At 47.8% G+C, this 18,628-nt stretch overlaps 1 protein-coding gene and 1 long non-coding RNA gene across 4 annotated transcripts in view; one reads left to right on the top strand and one right to left on the bottom strand.

The window, feature by feature from the left end:
• The window catches only part of KCNMB4 (potassium calcium-activated channel subfamily M regulatory beta subunit 4), a 67,717-nt gene extending 50,982 nt beyond the window's left edge, over positions 1 to 16,735 (top strand). For 2 of the 3 annotated variants that reach the window (XM_070622107.1, XM_070622108.1), the window contains one exon: positions 3,630 to 6,902. In XM_070622107.1, the coding sequence (XP_070478208.1) occupies positions 3,630 to 3,662 (33 nt within the window). In that variant the 3' untranslated portion in view covers positions 3,663 to 6,902. Of the gene's footprint in view, positions 1 to 3,629; positions 6,903 to 16,539 lie in introns of those variants that run through there. The other variant, XM_070622109.1, reaches the window with a different exon arrangement.
• On the bottom strand, positions 1,653 to 12,864 carry LOC139083664 (uncharacterized). The gene is made up of 3 exons (XR_011540571.1): positions 11,972 to 12,864; positions 8,443 to 8,501; positions 1,653 to 2,245 (listed from the first exon to the last, which is right to left on the bottom strand). It is a non-coding gene; the product is annotated as an uncharacterized lncRNA (long non-coding RNA).
• Positions 16,736 to 18,628: the final 1,893 nt, after the last annotated feature.

Below are 18,628 nucleotides of genomic sequence, written 5' to 3' on the forward strand. Positions count from 1 at the left end.
TGCACCAGTTTACATTCCCACCAGTGGTGGATGAGAGTTCCCTTTTCTCCACATCCTCTCCAATATTTGCTATTTTTAGTCTTGGTTATTATAGCCATTCTAACAGGTGTAAGGTGATATCTTAGGGTACATTTGATTTGCATTTCCCTGATGATTAGTGATGTTGAACATCTTTTCATGTGTTTATTGGCTATCTGTATATCTTCTTTGGAGAAATGTCTGTTCATATCCTCTCCCTACTTTTGATTGGGTTGTTTGATTTTTTGTTGTTGAGTTGTGTGACTTCTTTATATATTATGGGGATTAACCCCTTGTCAGATATATGATTTGCAAATATTTTTTCCCAGTTGGTGGGCAAAAATAGTGGTTTTTTTTTTAAAAAGTTAATCTTCAGACCCACTGCTATGGAATTATGGGAGACTGAATTCTAAGCCCAAATCCGTTTGCAAGTAATGTTTGCTAACTCATCTGAAAGCTGCCTGATAAAATTGGAGGAAATTGAGGCAGAGGAGTGCCTTCAATTAAGGCCCTGAAGGCCCAGTTTGAATGACCCAGACTTTAATTATGTCACAAGTATCAATTTGGAGAAACCCTCAGTAAATCCTGTAACTGGATGATGGGCTTAAGCATTCCTGTGCAGAGAAGTGTTTCCTGTAGGGGAGGACAACCGGTTTTCCCTCTGCCCGCCTTAAGTTCACTGGCTGGTCCCGGTACATTAGACTGACAAGAGTCAAATTAACAAGAGAAGAACAGAGAAGTTCATTAACATCGTGCAGACACATGGGGCCACATAGGGATGAGTAACTCAAGGAGGCGGTTAGAACTTAGGCTTATATAGCGTCTTAAAGGAAGCAATAAGTTTTTAGAGAGGTGGCAAGACAAAGGAAAAGGACTTTGAGTTTCTAGGGCGGCGTGTGCGGGAAGGTGACTATACGGGATAGTGGAAGGTAAGAGCTGGATAGTTACGTTTGTTGTGTGGCTTCCTCTGGTGCCCTCTCTGGGTTGATGAGGGTCTCAAGCTGCCTCTGGTGATGAACTTCTGTCCTTCCTGGAAGAGAGGGGAGGGGGCACCTTTACAAATTAATGTCCTGCTTTTAGGCAAATGGCGGGAGGGCAGAGAGCTTTTCTTGGATGTGCTTCTTCTCAATGGCCTTCAGCTCAAAATAATCCTCACGCCAAAGGGGCAGATTCTGCTCCCCTTTGTCCCATGGACGGGGTCTGTGGGGCATCTTAGAACTGTGCCAAACAGAAACATTCATTATTTTCATAGAAACACGAACATTTTTATGTAACATTTCCATCTCAAGGCAGAATTTTGAAACGATTACAAATTCGACGTCGCTGACTCAAGTGAATGATGTTTTGTCGTTTGAAATATAAAAATAAAGCTTTGCCTCAAGGGCTCTTATGGGGGTGGAACTCCAAGAAGTTTCTAAATAAAACAAATATCTGGATCCAGCATTTCCAGTTATTATTTCTCTCCTTTTTACTCACATTCTTTTTTAGTAAATGTTCTTCAAACTGTGTTTCAGGAAATATGCGTAATGGCTCCAACTACCTTCACCTGTGGCTGTTTTCCTGGCTCAGTTGTACAGTACTGTGGTGAAGAATTCAACATCAGCAATAGTGACGGAGAAGGAACACAAAGACGATACTCACTGAGGCATTTTACTAGAAAATTAGCTGTAATACACATCGCTGATGGAAATTACAGGCAAATCAATTAAAATAGTGTTAAAAATACAAGTTAAGGTCCCCCACCCACATACGCCTCCACTTTTAGCCACTTTAACCATTTATAAGTGAACAGTCCCACGGCACTAAGTGCATTCGCATTGTTGTGCAACTTCGCCTTTGATGAAGAATCTAGCTCATCTTTGTACCAATAGATTCTGGAGTAGAACAGTCCAAGAAAGGAGAGAAGGAAGGAGGGAGGGAGGAAGGAGAGAAGGAAGGAGGGAGGGAGGCGGCAGGATCACCCGCGACAGCGTTTACCTTCCTTGCACACTGAGCTGAGGCGCCTGACGGCTGTGAGTGCTCACGGCTGGGGAGAGAATCACGTTGGCGTTCGGGTCTGGGGTTTCAAGGACTGTGCAGTATGACGATGACTGTTGTGGTCTGACTGTTTGGGACCTGCTTCTCTACCTTTCCACATTCAAGGCTGGAAGTCTCTTGCACTGTTGCTCAGATAATAAGGCTGCAACCCGGGCAGTCCCCTTCATCAGTGGCGGTTGTTTACTGACACCTATGAGTAGAATAATGGCAGTGACAAAGTCAAGGACCTTACGGGAAAGAAGGACGTGTACATTAATATATGTCACAAATTAATGGGAGCACAAATCTTGAAGATAATGTATTGTTACGGGAATTCAGAAAAAGGAGTAGCTCCTGCAAGTTGGAACGCTTTTTGCTTAATTGTTACAGTGACTCTGCATTCACTTAGTACAAATTTTAATTGAAATGATGTGAAATAAAATGTCAATAAAAATCTCACTTTCTGTGCAAAATTTGAAATGATACTGTGCACAAGAAAAGGGCAAGGATTATGTAATTTGAAAGCTAGTCTGCAAAACTGTTTTTGTTGATACCACGTGATGGCCGCATTATGGGTAGAAGAGAAGTACCCAGCGCTCTCTGTCAGTCTTCTGGGAAAACAGGTCTTGAGTCATGAGAGCTGTGATCAGTGAGGGCACCTAGGAAGGCGTCTCTCTGTTAAATGCCCTGTGCTCTGCAGACGCGGGTGTTCCTGAGGGCCTTGGACTCATGGTTCTGTACTAGCTTACCCTCTGGAAGAAGTGCTGCTCCTTTAGCATAACTGAACAAACCTTCAACAAACAGCTCGCAAAAGGTGAACCCCTTGGATGAAAGCTAAGTTCCCAGGGTCTCTCTCGTGACCAAGGATGAGAGATTGCAGCTCGTGGAATGGGTCTCGTCTTCACTTCCTGTGAACGAGACCGATGCTGGAATTGAAATTTCCACATTGATAGGATAGAAATATGTTGCTAAGACTTTGCAAAATTCATCAAGAAAGTGGTCAGTGGTTTGAAATGGTGGTTAATCCCACGCAGAAGCATGGAAAAATGCATGAAATTCAACCATTCTCTTGTCTGTTCGTTAATAAAACCTTCACATAGAGAAGCCGAGTCGATCATAGGTCTTTCTGATTGAATCCAAACAGTGCCCTTAACTGACTTTTTTGGTAAACTAGGATCATTTGGGTCCCACCCAAGTGCAGAGGTCTAGTTTGGGTTTGTTGAGAATGCCAGCCGTCAGTGGTTTTTAGGTTGATTCAAGCCACTTTGACCAGCAGACATGGAAGGGTCAGCGAGACAGAGGATGATGGAAACAACTTAAGAGTGGAGGAAATAATAGCAGAAGAGGTGGCTTCACTTTGGACATATTCAACCTGTAAATTACCTCGTAAATAACTTGCAGATTTGCACCAATAACTTGATTCAAGACCTCAGAACTTTTCATAATGGATTTGACCCTCACATACAGTATTTACAGTCAGAGTCCATGACGATCGCTCCCTTTGGGCTAGAGGGCAAGTTGGGCCCCGGGTTGCAGAGTTATGCCGTGCCGAGGCGGTTGACCACTCTTTCTTTCCTGTCTCCACTGCCTTGCAGACCGGACGATGTGCTCCTGCATCGCACGCATGATGAGATTGTCCTCCTGCATTGCTTCCTCTGGCCCCTGGTGACATTTGTGGTGGGCGTCCTCATCGTGGTCCTGACCATCTGTGCCAAGAGCCTGGCCGTCAAGGCGGAAGCCATGAAGAAGCGCAAGTCCTCTTAGAGGGGAGGGGGCTGTGGAAGGGAGCACAGGAGCTGCACTCATTGCACACGTCTGCCTCAGAGCTTCGTCCCGGCGCGGGAGCTGGAAGCGGCTATGCAGGGTCTCCGAGAGGCTCCTCCATCAGTGGCAGCAGGAACAGGCACAACTGGAAGACGTGGAGCCTCATCGATTGTACTCCATGTGCCGTGGCAATGGCCAAAGGGTCGAGCTCTTAGCTGTATGGAGTAATCAGAAAATCCTATAAGAAGTTAATTTTCTTTGGAAAGTAATAGTATATAATTGTACAGTGTAGCATATAAACCACTATGATTTATGCTACTTAAATATATTAAAATAGAGTGGTCTGTGTTCTTTTCTATTTCCTTTTTTTATGCTTAGGACACCAGAGTTTAAAAAAAGTGTCTTCTAGGTTTCGTTTGATTCTGCTAGATTAAACTTCTCCTTGGAGACAAGGATTCTGCACAAGTCTTGACCTCACTATATAATCCCCAGTTTCCATCACTACAGGGTACCTTTGACTCCTGCTTGAGGAAAGGCAGCTGTAATGTCAGCTCAGTCTCCAGGCACTTCTGAGACCCTGCAGCAGGGGCCCCGAAGACCCTGAAGATGTCCTCCGGCACTCGGCTTTGCGTCTCCGCCATTTTTCTCCAGGCTGTTTCTTCAGAGAGGGAGGAGATTCTGCACAACGCCTGTCCTGGCCCTGAGAGCACGTGGTCCTTTATTCGTCTGTTCGTGTCACCTTGATGGACTGCGCAGCAGAATGTACGTGATGTGAAGGACGCTTTCCAGCTGAGTTGAATGCTGTTTTCATTTCTTTTTTCTTTCGGGTCAGAAAAAAATACTCAAAATCAGTTCAAGCATTTCATTTTTATTTTCTTTGTCCTTTCCTTGGTGTTATCAGTATTAAAACAAGAATATTGTTGCTCAGTTTGCTTGGACAAACCTGGAGATGCGGCCCAGCTCACATCACTGCTGCTGCTGAGCTCTCTGTGCCTTTCTCAGAGTTTGTTGTGGAGACCACACTTCCCGTCTGCCACAAGCTCCAATTCCAAGTGTCAACCACAGGTCTCAGTGAACATCAACCCTCCCCTGTGTGTTTACCAGGTAGAATGCAGCCTTTGTTTAGATGAGGTGTACATCTTTAGTGGAGGAACAACTGACAACGTAATTTCTTTTCTTTCTTCTAATGTTCTTCAGATGTGCTTCCATTAGAATAAAGGCAAACTGGAATTTAAGGACAAGCTCCCCTCAGTTATTTGCTCAGGGTTCTAAGAAACACATATGTTAGCGAATGATGATTTCCTGACTTTTAGTCCACATACCACTGTTTTCTTAATTTCAGAATGCAAGTAATTGACAGAGCCATGCTCGTCTGCAGAAGGGCGTTGAATGAGTATGATAATTTTTTTCTAATTCAAGCGTTACAGGTTTCACTGTGACAAATGCCTTGAACACACTATTTATGACATCCTCTGAGGCAGCAACGCTGCCTTGACTTCATTCTCAGTCTTCTGTGCAGCATCCCTGTTGTCTTAGCAACACCGGGAACTGTTCTAAGCACAGAGACACGACACGGGGAATCAGAAAAAACTGTCTTTGCGTCACATTGTGGGCGATGAAGCCTACTTTATCCCTTTTACCTTAATCCGATAACCTATGATTAAGTGATTACAGAGAGTAGATAAAAATAGTGCATGGCATACATTATGTTTTAGAGAAAAGGGAAGTTGATACATATTGACCTGAGTTCATTTATTTGTTTGATACTCACACAATGATATTAACTAAATGCCTCTATTTAGGTCCAAAAGCCTACGTGGCTGTGTTCTGCAGGTCGACGTCTGGAAGTGGGGAGGAGCACGCTGAATTCATGAGGTTGCATGTGGTTTTAGGGTCTTACTTGCTTACAGCTGGTTACAGTTGAGGCTGTTTATTTATGCTTGTCGTTAAGGATAAAATCCAAAGGAACAAGGAGAGGACATTTTTAAGATCATAAAAGGTAAAGAAGCTTAACTTCTTAATATTTTAATTCTCTTTTTTGTTTAAGTGAGGAAACCATCTATGCTGCTGTAACAGAGCCCCAAACTATGATGGCGCATGAGAGAGAGGTGGCAATCCAGGGGGAGGTGAGAAGTCCAGGGCGGGCAGGGCGGCTCTGTTTCACCAGGTGATCAACGGACCCAGCATTCGTCTACCTTGCTGGTCTGTCATTACCAAGGGTGTCGTCCGCTCCGTGCTCAAAGCTGGCCCAAGGAAGCCCACCCACCTTGCGGCCTGTGAAAGGAGAGGAAGTTGGGAGCAAGCTGTTTCTTTCTGGGGAAGTTTTACCCATCATTTCTGTGCACAATCCATTCCTGAGTACTTACTGCTTGGCTGTACGTAGCTTCACGGAAGGCTATGGCCGCTGTCTCCAGCCAGATGGCCGTATGTTCTAGCAAAACTCCAGGGGAAGGGTTCTGTTGTTAAAAGGAAGAAGGGAGAATGAATGCTGGAGAAGAAGACAAGAACGATGGATAGCCGTCCATTGATGGTCGCGCTGGGAGGGAAATCCGGCAAAGGTCCTGGCAGGAAATGAGGTTCTTGGTTAAACCTTGAATATGCCGTCTGGGAAAAACTCCGTGTCAGTTGTCCTCTATAGCCTGTGGTTTGACTTCAGGAAATTCGCGCTCTTCAGACTCATAGCCACATCTGAAGCTTTTGGGGCACCACAGCTTTTCCAGGTGCCCGCCTGCTGCTGCAGATTCGCAGAGCTGGACGGCCTTCGAGATGGAGCGGACGCAGGCTTTCATCGCTCAGCGTGTATGTGGCTGTGCTAGAGGCTGGCTCTGTTTCCGTGTGAATGCTGCAGCTGTCAAGTCTCCCCACTCTTTCCCCTCGTGCTCCACCTCCGGGCAAGCTGATTACAAGCCAAGGGGCCCGCCACCTCGGCCCGGCTGAGAAGTTCCAACCTCACAAGCCCTGGCCTGTGCGCAGGAACCTCCCCCAGGCCCCACACCGCGAGAACGAGGAAGCCAGCCAGTCAAGTCACCTTGGGATCTGCTTGGAACCGCCTTGCTCTACCCTGAAAGTCCCATTAGATGAATAATAAACCTTTTCATACCCTCTTGATGTGTGTGGTTATCAGTCTCAACATCTGAACCAGATTTTGGATTGGGGGTTCAATGAGACCTCTGAGGGTGCCCACGATGTTAGTGATAAAATTTCATCAGAAACATGGAAGGTTCCTGGTTTATTTTCTTTCAGTTCTTGTGAAAGTAACCACAATGAGAGGGCTTCTCTTTTACAGTCTTACACCAGCAGCATCTTATCCACTAGTCTCTGTGCCTGGCCCAGACCCCAACCCTCAAGTTACCGGCAGTCACCTTCTGCAACAGGGAGTTCAAGTGGGAACGCGACACCCTTTAGCTGATCTTTTCTGCTGAGTGACTCCCATCGTCGGGCCAGTAGGACTTACTGGGGACTCCTGGGAAGGCCTCTGCAGGAACGTCTCCTGCTCTATGGAGGTGGAAGTGCTGGCCCGCAGACGGCAGAGCTGTCTCATCTGCTTGTAGACTAGTCTTGTCTCACTTCAGCTATCTTTCACAGGCCCTCACTAAAAACCAGCAAGGAGCAGTCAGTGCCATCATCACTGCTGTTTCTGACCGCTTTCCCCGAGGCTGCTGGCCTGCCGTCCACCTTGTTGGCAGTGTGAGTTTCTCCCAATGGTCAGTCCAAGCGTAACAAGGCTCGCTGGTTTTCCATCCTGCACCGTCGGTTCCTCACAGCTGCTGCCCGCAGCAATGCCCAGGCCACATGTTCCAGCTTCTTGTTAGGGCAAGCCTGTAACTTCCACGGCCCTCCTAGGATGGTCTCACCTGTGATCCCAGCTGGTGACTCCTGGGTCCATGTTGTCTAGCTCTTACCTGCTCCAGGCCCCGGGGTGTGTCTCGCAATAGCTTGGATGCGTGCTTAGGCCTCTGTCTCAAGCTTAGCGATGGGCAGAGAGTGCAGTGACAGAATATAATGGGATGAAATACTATCAGCTGGCACGTATGGGAACCATTTACCTGGCTCAGACAATTTATCCCTCTGAAAAAGTATGGAAGTTTATCAAACCATATAGCCCCACTCTCCCCAGGGGTGAGATCTGTGGTCATGTCCCACCACGTGGACCTCTCTTCTCACCATGCTTGAGTGTCTGTTTCTTGTTATCCATCAGGTCTGAGCTTAGATATGACTCTTCCTAGAAGCCTTCCCTAACTTCCTATACAAGCAGATTTCTCCTGTCATCCTCTTCCTCTTTATCCTGCTTTCTCCCTTCGTAGTACCTATTGCTGCTGGTATTTATTTGTTTGTTTACTTGTCTATTCTTGATCTCTCCCATTAGATGATACGATCCATGAAGGTGGAATGATGTTGGGGGCATTTTTTTTCTCCCCTGGCACAATGCCCAATACATTAAGGTGCTAAATAAATGTTTATTGGGTGGATAAGTGCACGAATGCTCCCAGGTCCATGACGTCCTTTGTACATGTTTCCTATCTCCTTTCCTGTCTTGGGGAATTTTACTGCACCTTCAAGGCCCACCTTGTCCCCCTGTCCTACCCGAGAATCAATCACTTCCCTCCTCTGTGACCCTGGTTGTTTCAAGAACTGAGTGTGTACCGTCATTTTTATCCCGTGTGGTATGGCTGCTAATCCAGTGATTGCTCCTTATCTTCCACCTGTGAGACAAGAAACATAGCTTATTGATCTTTTTATACATGACAATAATAATAATAGTAACCCTCAACTAACTATTAAGTGCTTCCTGTGTGCATCTGAATTCTTTATCACACATTCGGGCAGAGTTAACTCTGAAAAATGTAAATTAGTGAATAAACAAATGCATATTGCAATTTTAGCCTTAAAATGAAAATGTATGATAAAGATAAGCTAAGGTTTTTGTATTTAAATATCATATGCTCCCCTTTAAACAAATGAAGAGCAGAAAAATCACTCTATTATCAAATTACCCCAGAACTCAACAGCTTAAAACAGGAAACATTTGTTATCTTAGACAGTTTCTGAAAGTCAGGAGTCAGGAATTCTAGAATTAGCTGTGATTCTAATTCATTCTTGGTGAAATTTTGCCGCACGAGTCAGGGTCACGGTGGAACAAACCAGAAGCAGGAGCCCTGCAGGATTACAGGGCACGTCTGACAAGGACACAGTTGCCGTGTGACAGCACCTGTGAACAATCGTCTGTGTGTTTCGAGGCATGAAGAGGCTGCCGAGGCCGAGGATGTCACGGGAGGCTTCAGGAATAGACTTTTCGGTAACTTTAGACAGTTTTCAAGAGTAGATACTGAAGCATATGTAACTCTTGGTCTTTCCTCACTTTTTGCGAATAATGTTAAGTCAGAAATATGGGATTTAACAAGCAAACAAAGACTGGATTTGGAAATAGTGCCACTGTCATTATTTAACACCTTGGGGAAATGTTTGAAAGAGCCCCAGAGGCCTAAGACTGAGAATAAACTAATGTCTTACAGATAAAACTGCTAGAAGCATCCTGGGGGAAGCTCATGATGAAGATGCCTGTCAGTGATGTTAGCAGAAGAGATCCTGGGAAACAATTGTGCCAGTTAACAAAGGGAAGGAAGAAATACAGCGAGTGAACGATGTGGTGCCGTGAGGGGGCCAAGTACCCACTTAGCCGTTTACTCTTAAATTCGCAAGTTGAAATTTCTTTAAGTGTTAAATGCTTTCTTGATAGTGGGCACCACAGTACCAACCTTAGACCCTGGCATTGTTATGTTGCCTCTCCTTCAGGGTCAACAAACTTCTCCAGTGGTGGGAGTTCTCCTAATCCTGGGGGACTCCCACGTCCCAGCCCATAACGTCCCCCTTGGACCTCACCAAGGCACATTGCTTCATCCTTTGTGACACTGCTCCTGCTTGCTTCAGTAGGGGGCTCCTGTGTGAAAGGACCTGCAAGGGTAGATGCTCCTCTGAAGACCTCTTTCTTGAGACCCCAAACACTCCCCCATTCAACTCAGGGCAGGGAGAAGTTGGGAATTAACTTCCCAGGATCCTTGTGTCTAAATCAAACCCAAGTTGAAGATCTTCATGAAGTACCAGACTCCTGATGGACTCGAAAGACCTAAACTGGTAGAATTTTTAGGGCTGACTCCATCCAGGTTCATGTTGACACATTCAAACCCTATCCAAGCTTGTGTAGTAACTTCCAAAAACAGTGGCCAAAGGACTGAAACCAAGAGGTGAAGGCCTACTGAACAGACTCCTCCTCACTGGCCCGGTCCTTGTACTCCTGTCCTCCTAGTGGGGAAACTCGACGGGCGGGCATCAGATTTGTTCCGGGTCATAAATGAAGCAGCTGTTCCTCACTGCCGCGGGACGCTGTTCATCGTGGGTGCGTGTTCTGGACTCACTCACTGTGCTGTGCTTTCTGCAGTGGTTCTCCGTTTAGACTGAGATGGTTACACCCGTTGTGCCTTCCTAGGAGAGTCAGCTGTGTGCCTCGCCAGCTCAGCTTCTGTAATTTAATGAGGTGCCCTCCTTTTTTGTCCCCAATCCCTGGCTAGGACCTTTTGGACCTGAAGTTTCCCTGCAATTCTAATTTCACCCAATATTTGGACGCCCTCCAGCTGGGTGGTAAAGCTGAGCTGGGCGTTCTCGGTGCCATCGACCTTCTCAACAGCTCTAACTCAGACAGGACTTTAACTTAGAAGGAATGTTATAATTTCACCAAAACAAATTATATCACCTAGGACAAGATTTATCCCAAGAAGGCAAATCTCTCACTTTAGACAGACTAAAAGTCGTTCAAAGCTTTCCCAGGCCAGTCGTTCAGACCTAATTCAGAGGTCTAATTAAGAGGATGCCCCGGTTACTTCCCAACTGTTCTGAAATTGCCTTTTTGTCATGTAACCAAGTTATCAGTCACCCAGACTCTTCCTTGGGAACCTAAACATGGGCCAACATTTTGTGATTTACAATTCGCTTTTTAACCTCTTCTTACCCTGGGTCAGCTTAAGTATCTTAAACCTTTCTACCTATTTATGCATAAACAATCCGGACAGGCCTTGGTGTTTGGACTCAGTTGCATGTTATTTATCAGAGAGAAGCTTGCTACAGCTTTTCTCTTGACCCAGTGGCCAAAGTCCCCGCCTCCTACTCGCAGAGGGGTGGTAACTGCAGCTAAATTAGTGAAGGCTGCCGCTGGCGGGGGTCTCCTCAGACGTGTGGATGCTCATGATGCACCATCCTTATTGCTTTCTGAAGAGACACTGTTTCTTAGCGGGTAGCCTTGCCTCTCATGAAGCTCTGTTGCTTTCTCCTTCACACATCTCCTTCCCTGGCAGTCAGGCTTTAAATCGTGCTACTCTGCTGCTTTTAGCAGAAGGGGGGTAACTCATGACTGTTTCGGAACAGTCCATGCCCTGAGGAAATCCCTCCTCCGGAAAACCCAGAGTTAACCTTGGGTCGACAGGTCACAGCAGAAGGCAAAAGCAGGAAATTACCAGGCTGGCTGTGTCAGCTGTGTCCTAGAGCAACCGTCCTCTCCTGGAGCCAGCCACCCGAGGCAGAGCCCCCAGCACTCGCCAGGACTGCCAGCCAACCAGACGCAGCAGGATTAATACAATGGCGAGAGGTGGGGAAGGTTTTGGAAATAACTAAGGATCTTAATCTCCGTGGGGAAAATGCAAAGAAAAATGGTCCAAAGATTAAAAAACTCTTACAGATTCTGTTTCTTGAGGAGGTGGAATGCCATTCACGAGGGGGCCATGAAGGTTGAAGGAGATGCCCTACCCGCCCTTATGACAGCCAGGCAGCTCCTTCTGAGAGTTTCCACGATGCCCTGGAGGGCCAGGTCTTTGGAAAAGTTCAAATCTATGCCAAGGCACTAGGGATTGGCTCCCAAACCAGACAAAACGTCACATATTAAGGACAACAAGATCTAATTGAGATTTGTCTCGTGACCCTCAGCTCACTGCTGTGCCAGTCCTCAGTTCCCGCCATGTGAGCCTGGCTCAGCCCAGTGAGCTCTGCCCCTGAAGAGAACGGCCCTAGGCCACTGGGCTCAGACCCCAAACTCTGTAAACACCCTTTCCTTCCTTTCTCTTTCTGAGCGACTGCCGAGAGGTAGACAAGGGCGTCTCCCCTGCTGCTGTAAATTCAACAAACTTACCTTCGTTGGCTCAACAGCCTTTTCTGGGATCTCCAACAAAATTCACCTCGTTGCAGCCAGACGCAGTACTTGGTTTCTGTAAAGCTTATTTGCTGTTATTAACTAGATCGTCTAAATCTCTTTCTCGGGAGTGTGTGCAGTCAGTTGGAGAAGAGTGTTTACTCTTCCGGCCTTTCAGTTGAGGTACCTGGTCAGATGATGGATGGAAAGGCAGTGCCTGCGTGCTCGAGGTCCTGGCACGAGGCAGCACGCAGAGTCCTGGCTCATCACAGCCCCTGCCGTATTCCTCCGCCTGCACCTCAGAGCAGCCTGCAACGCCAGGTCAGGGGTCACCCCCGGTCTCTCACCGAGCGGCACTGGCAGGGGCCGCCTGCTCCTCCTCCTTCCTTCCAGCATTTGACCCCGATCCCCTTCAGTCCCCCAGCAAGTGAGGGAGGAATCCAGTCCTTAGCCCCTGCAGGTGGCTTTTCCTTGGGGAGGACTGAGTGGAGGCCTCTGTTCGGCGACATTTGATTTTAACAGTGAAAAGTGAAGAATACTTTGCCCCTGATAATTGAGCAGATTTCTTGTTCTGTCACTTTCCCTAAATAAACGAACAAACCTAACAACTTCTCAATAGCATTTTGGATGAGGTTGGGGCTGATGAGGGCGTCTGGATTAAGTTATGCAGGTGGTGAACTGAGGTCTAGCGGACACCTCGGTGTATTTTGGTCGCAGGGCGCCAGCCATGAACACGAAGGGTCATTTAGGCAGGAGGTGCCGGGAGGTTTCCATGCTGTCCTTGTACATCAGGGACCAGAGACACCGAAACTGCCGTGTCTGCATCAGTTCCTAAAATCCTCCTTTCTTATCCTAAATGGCAACTCTGTGTTATTATGAAATTCAAATCTACTCTGAAATTCAAAGAGGAAACAGATGAAGTATAAATGTGTGAATAAAATCTTCTGAGCCAAGAAAAATAAAATGTTTAAAAGAGAAAAAAACCCCTCCAGAGATGTTGACTTTGCCCGTTCTGAGGCTGGATGAGAGGATGGGGCTGGGCCCTCCCCACGATGGGGGCTGAGCAGTGCTCCTGTGAGTTGGGAGTGTGGGGTGGAAGGTGTGCTGGCGGGAGGGGTGTGCTGGTCGGTGTGGACACCCAGCCGGGGGCGCGCAGGACGCCCTCCTTCGAGGTGTTTGCTGGTTTCTGTGGTGTAATTACCCACCATGGCTGACGCAGCTGTCAAATGACGTCACTGAACTTGGAGCTGGGAAGATGCGCAGCCTCACACCATTGCACAGTGTTGTGACCACACAGATTAGTGGACAAAAACAACCTCCAGAGCAGAGGAGTAGTAAAATGTGGTAAAATAATTAGGAAGCAATGAGTTTTGAGTATTTAATAACCTTGTTTTTAATATAATTTATGAAGTTGTAAGTTTATATAACACACCTTTTAACAAGGGCTGTGTTTGATGGCGGGTTCAGAACCGTGAACGCTCGGCTCTCGTGGGCCGGGAAAACCCCACTGCGAGAGCTGAGTGTCCCTCTGGCTCCACTTCCCTGACCCTGACGCCCTTGCAGTTCCCACTGGCCACGTGGGTTCTCAAACCTGAAGGCGCTGTCTGTCTCTCGCCACTTGTTCTGACAGAGAGCTTGTCTCTAATGAAAACCACGTGCCACCGTTGACTCCTAGCCTCAGGCAGCAATTTGTCTCTCTGGGAGGGACGAGGGTGGCCAGGTAGACGCACCCCGCACACTCTCCTGGGGGCATTCTGACCTCCGGGATCTGAGAGTTGAGTTGAGTGGGACGGCAAGAAGGAAGCCTGAGCCAGTACCAATCCAGCCACCTGTCGGGACTTTATTTTTATAATGAGGAAGATTGGCCCTGAGCTAACATCTGTGCCAATCTTCCTCTATTTTGTATGAGGGACACCACCACAGCGTGGCTGACAAGCAGTGTGTAGGTCCACACCCAGCATCCCAACCTGTGACCCTCAGGGCGAAGCAGAGCATGCAAGGTTAACCACTGCACCACCGGGCTGGCCCCTGTCAGGACTTTTTGGAAATGATCTATGTAGGGACAGCAATGGCACTTTTCTTAGGATAATGTGGACCCTGCTGCTCAAATAAATTAATGTTCCAATTCAAATGACTCATTTTGTAGGAACATTAAGTTCACAGCCAATTTGTCAATATAAGAAAACTATCACCTCATTTTTTTTAAACTCAAGAAGCATTGCTTAAGTTTTATGATTTGTAAATCTCCTTTTGGCAAAAGCTGGATTGAAATGCACAAGGCGGGTGTTGGAGCCTGACAGGCACCGTGTTCAGCTCGGTTGCTGCACTTTCCAGGATGGCTGGGGGACTTGAAACTCTCCCCTGGGGATTGGTTAAAGAAATAATGCTTTTTTTTTTTTTTCTTGAGGAAGATCAGCCCTGAGCTAACTGCTGCCAATCCTCCTCTTTTTGCTGAGGAAGACTGGCTCTGAGCTAACATCCATGCCCATCTTCCTCTACTTTATATGTGGGATTCCTGCCACAGCATGGTTTGATAAGTGGTCCCATGTCTGCACCCGGGATCTGAACCGGCAAACCCCAAGCCGCTGAAGCGGAACATGCGAACTTAACCCCTGCACCACCAGCTAGCCCCAAGAAATAATGTGTTTTTTAGAGAAGACTAAGGAGGACACGATATCTACTCACAGACATTTGAAAGGCTGTCGTGTGGAAGAGGAACTAGTGCTTGTTTTACACATTATCGTGGCTGTAGAAATAGGGCGTGTGATAAACCTGGGTTCCAGTTTGGCTCCATCACTTCCCAGTTGTGTGATCTTCGACAAATTACACAAACTCTCCAGGCCTCAGATCCCTTGTCTGTATAATGGGGTAGATTAGTTTCCCATTGCTGTTGTGACAAATTATCATGGATTTAGCGGTTTAAAGCAACCTGAATTTATTATCTTATGGTTCTGAAGACCAGACTCCCAGTGGGTCTCACTGGGCTAAAACCCAGATGTCAGCAAGGCGGCCTTCCTTCTGGGGCTCCTGGAAAGAATCCCTTTCCTTTCCTTTCCCAGCTTCTAGAGGCCACCTGCATTCCTTAGCTCATGGCCCTTTTCTTCCAGCTTCAAAACCAGAAATGTTGGGGCCAGGCCTGTGGCCCAGTGGTTAAGTTTGGAGTGCTTCACTTCGGTTCTCAGGTTCGGTTCCCAGGAGCAGACCTCCACCATTTGTCTCTCAGTGGCCGTGCTGTGGCAGCAGCTCACATATAGTAAACGAGGAAGATTGGCAACAGATGTTAGCTCAGTGTGAATCTTCCTCAGCACAAATAAAAACAGAAACAAAAAACCAGACACGTTGGGCTGAGTCCTTTTCTGCTGTCTCACTGGTTCTTTCTCCCGCCTCCCTCTTCAGTTTATAAGTCTCGTGATTACATCGGGCCCTCCCACATAGTCCAGGACAATCTCTCCATCCCAGAGTAGGCTGATGAGCAGCCTAGGTCCATCTCAACCTTGATTTCCCTTTGCCATGTAATCTCCCACATTCATATTCAGGGGCTCCAGGATTAGGATGTGGACCTCTGTGGGGCCCACTATTTTGTCTGCCACATAAGGATAATAATATAGTGAGGATACAAACAGCACTCACCTCATAGCACTGCACTCAGGGAGAGTTCTGGGGCAGAGTGAGCACTTGATAAATCCTAGCACCTATCGTTATTAATCTTTAATAACAATCTGTGTTAGTTCGCTAAGCTGCCATAACAAAGTGCCACCCACTGCGTAGCTTACACAGCAGGAACTTACTGTTGTGCAGCCTGGAGGGTGGAAGTCTGAGATGACGGCGTCGGCAGGGTTGGTGCCTTCTGGGACCGTGAGGGAGCATCTGCCCTGTGCCTCTCTCCTGGCTCCTGGTGGTTTGCTGGCAATCTTTGGGGTTCCTTGTCTTGTAGATGCCTCACCCCGATCTCTGCCTTCCTCATGGCGTTCTCCCCGTGAGCAAGTCTGTGTCCAAATTTCTCCCTTTTTAAGGACACTGCCCTACGGCATTAGGGTCCACCCCACTCCAGCATGACCTCATCTTGACTAATTACATCTGCAACGACCCTGTTCCCAAATAAGGTCGCCTTCTGAGGTGCTGGAGGCCAGGATTCCAACATGTGGGTTTGGGGAGACACGGCTCAACCTATAAGACAATCCAAAGGATGGGTGCGTGACGAATGCACCAGTGGGTGGAAGGTGTGGGCAGAGCACTTTCACCTCAGTAAAGGAAGTTCTGTGCGTGGGCATGTCCAAATGTGCGTGGGTGCTGAGTCTCCCAGCATCCGCCAACCACTTGGTGAGGACAGGACGTTGCAGGGCGGATTTGACAGCCCAAACTCTTAGAAAAGATGAGCTTGAAACACCCTCTTAACCTGGTGGGGACGGGCTTTTAGTGTCATCAGCTCCGGAAAGCTGCATCCTCTTCAGAGACTGAGGAGAGCTCAGCTCATTAAACCAGCACGTCTAATGTGCACCCCAAGAGGATCTCGCTCTGCGGGCATCGATAGCATTCTTGGGAAAATTTACCCTGGGTTTTCATTACAGACCAGGATACAGTCAAGTCACATCCCAGCGAGTGCAAAGTTGTAGAGGTAAGCACTTCAAGCCCCTGTGAACGATAATTCAGGGCATCAGTTTCTGTGTGAAGATGCTGCCTTTGCATTGTGCGGACCTAGAATTCCACGGAGGTGAGAAATCACGTGCGTGTCCAGGCAAACCCAAGCTGGTGTCAAATACAAAATCAACCCAGATTCAGGTAAGGAGAGAATTATCTGAAGGAATTATTGCAAACGGGCATGGGGTGGGGAGGGGAGGGATGACAGTAATGGGGTCGGGGACCACTGCAGAGAGGGTGCTTGTCTGCGAGATCTGGGCACGTCTCCAAGGCCAGCGGGAAAGAGATTGTCCTTTACACAGAGGAGTGAACGCGGCAGAAAGAACGGGTGCGGGGACGCGGCTGAGCTGGCGACGGGGTGAGCCGATGGAAGGTGAGCGATGGCTTCGCCCCAGCCCAGCCTGTCCTCGGGGAGCCTCCTGGAGGGGTTGTCTGCTGACTCAGCAACTCGAGCGGTTCATTTATCACCCGAGCCCATCTCCTCATTGCAAACAGGCACCAGTACACAGCTTCTCAGGGGGGTTTCGAGCCCAGATCGGCCAGTCTCAAAACTCTGTGCTCCTCTGCAGAGAAGACCAGCTGCAAAGGAGAACTCAGCCTTCGCAAAATCCTCTTTAAAGTTGATTCCTTTTAAAAAGTGGCAAACTTATTTTCTGAAATATCATTATCTATTTAGATAGATTAAATCATCGTCAAATAATTTAATGAAATAACTTTGAAAATTTTGGCTCATCATTTTTGACAGCACCAGAGCATAGTATAAATCTCCTGACCTGGAAACTATGGACCTGTGTCTTCCTAACCAGCCTCTGGGGATCCTGCTATGTGGGCTATGTGGGCTGTGGCGCCCACAGTTTGAGAAGCTCCGGCAGAGGCCTTGAGCGCGGGCTCCAGGGCTGGGTTGCCTGGGTTTGAGGCCTGGCTCTGCCTTTTACCGGCTGTGGCCTCTTAGGGCTCAGTTTCTTATTTCATACGGTTTTGGGGAGGACTCAGTCAACTGAAATGCGGCCGCATGCAGTGAGTGATGCGGCGCTTTGTGGAAATGTGTCCATCCGTGCTGCAAGTTACCGTTTATCATCCTCTGGAGTCAACATCTGGAGTCAGCCTCGCGCTTGCTTGCTTGGTGCCTCTTCCCGGAAGCTCACAGTCCAGCGGGGAAAACAAGCGATTCACACCCGGGATGCGGCGGGCAATGTGGAGCATCCGCAGATGCGGGATGACACCACGGAGGAGGGAGCAGGTCTGTGGCCATCTCAGAGGTCAGGGGACAGTCACCGCCATTTTCGGGGCTTCTGGTGTGGTAAAAAATAAACTCTAAATTAAAAAGTGTCTAAAGAGGGTTATAAAATTGCTTAATTCACAAAATAGTGAAAGGATTTATTTTTAAACGTTTCTTTATAGTGCATTATGGGTAGATTGATCCAATAACAGGCCTGAGTTTAAAGTTACATGAAGCGTGTTGTTATCTCTTTCCTGTCTGCATCCTCCAGACCCCACATTTAACTTTATTTGTAGGCAAATCAAAGTGTTCTATTTGCCGCCCTCTGTGAGGATGAGGCCGCGGCTAACGGCCTTACTGCCTCCTCTGTGGTGGGTCCTGGGTGTCAGAGAGGAGGTGAGAACTATTTTGGGAGAGAAAAAGGAATATACAAGAGCAAAACTGTACAAGGCAGCAGGGTGCACCCCTGAAAGCACAGAAGACTGGGAGAGTGGGACAGAAACCCCAAGGCGAGATGTGGTTGCAGCTTCAGTGGGAGCAAGGCCAGGCTGAGTCACGAGGCGCTTCTGGGCTGCACCTGTGGGTAATTGGGAGCCACTGGTCAATTCCAGAAGGACCACGGCCCTGTCTGTAATTTAGAGAAATCATCCTGGTGGCGGTGTGGAGTGTCCACCAGGGACAGACGCCGCGCAGGGACCCCAGGGTTCGGCTGGGATGAGGGGAGCTGAGCAGACAGGACAGGATGTAAGAAAGGCTGGTGCCCAGGAGGTCAACAGAAACGGCAACAGTCAGAGAGACGG

This window comes from Equus przewalskii, chromosome 5 (genome assembly GCF_037783145.1).
Source record: "Equus przewalskii isolate Varuska chromosome 5, EquPr2, whole genome shotgun sequence".
Lineage (NCBI taxonomy): Eukaryota > Metazoa > Chordata > Mammalia > Perissodactyla > Equidae > Equus > Equus przewalskii.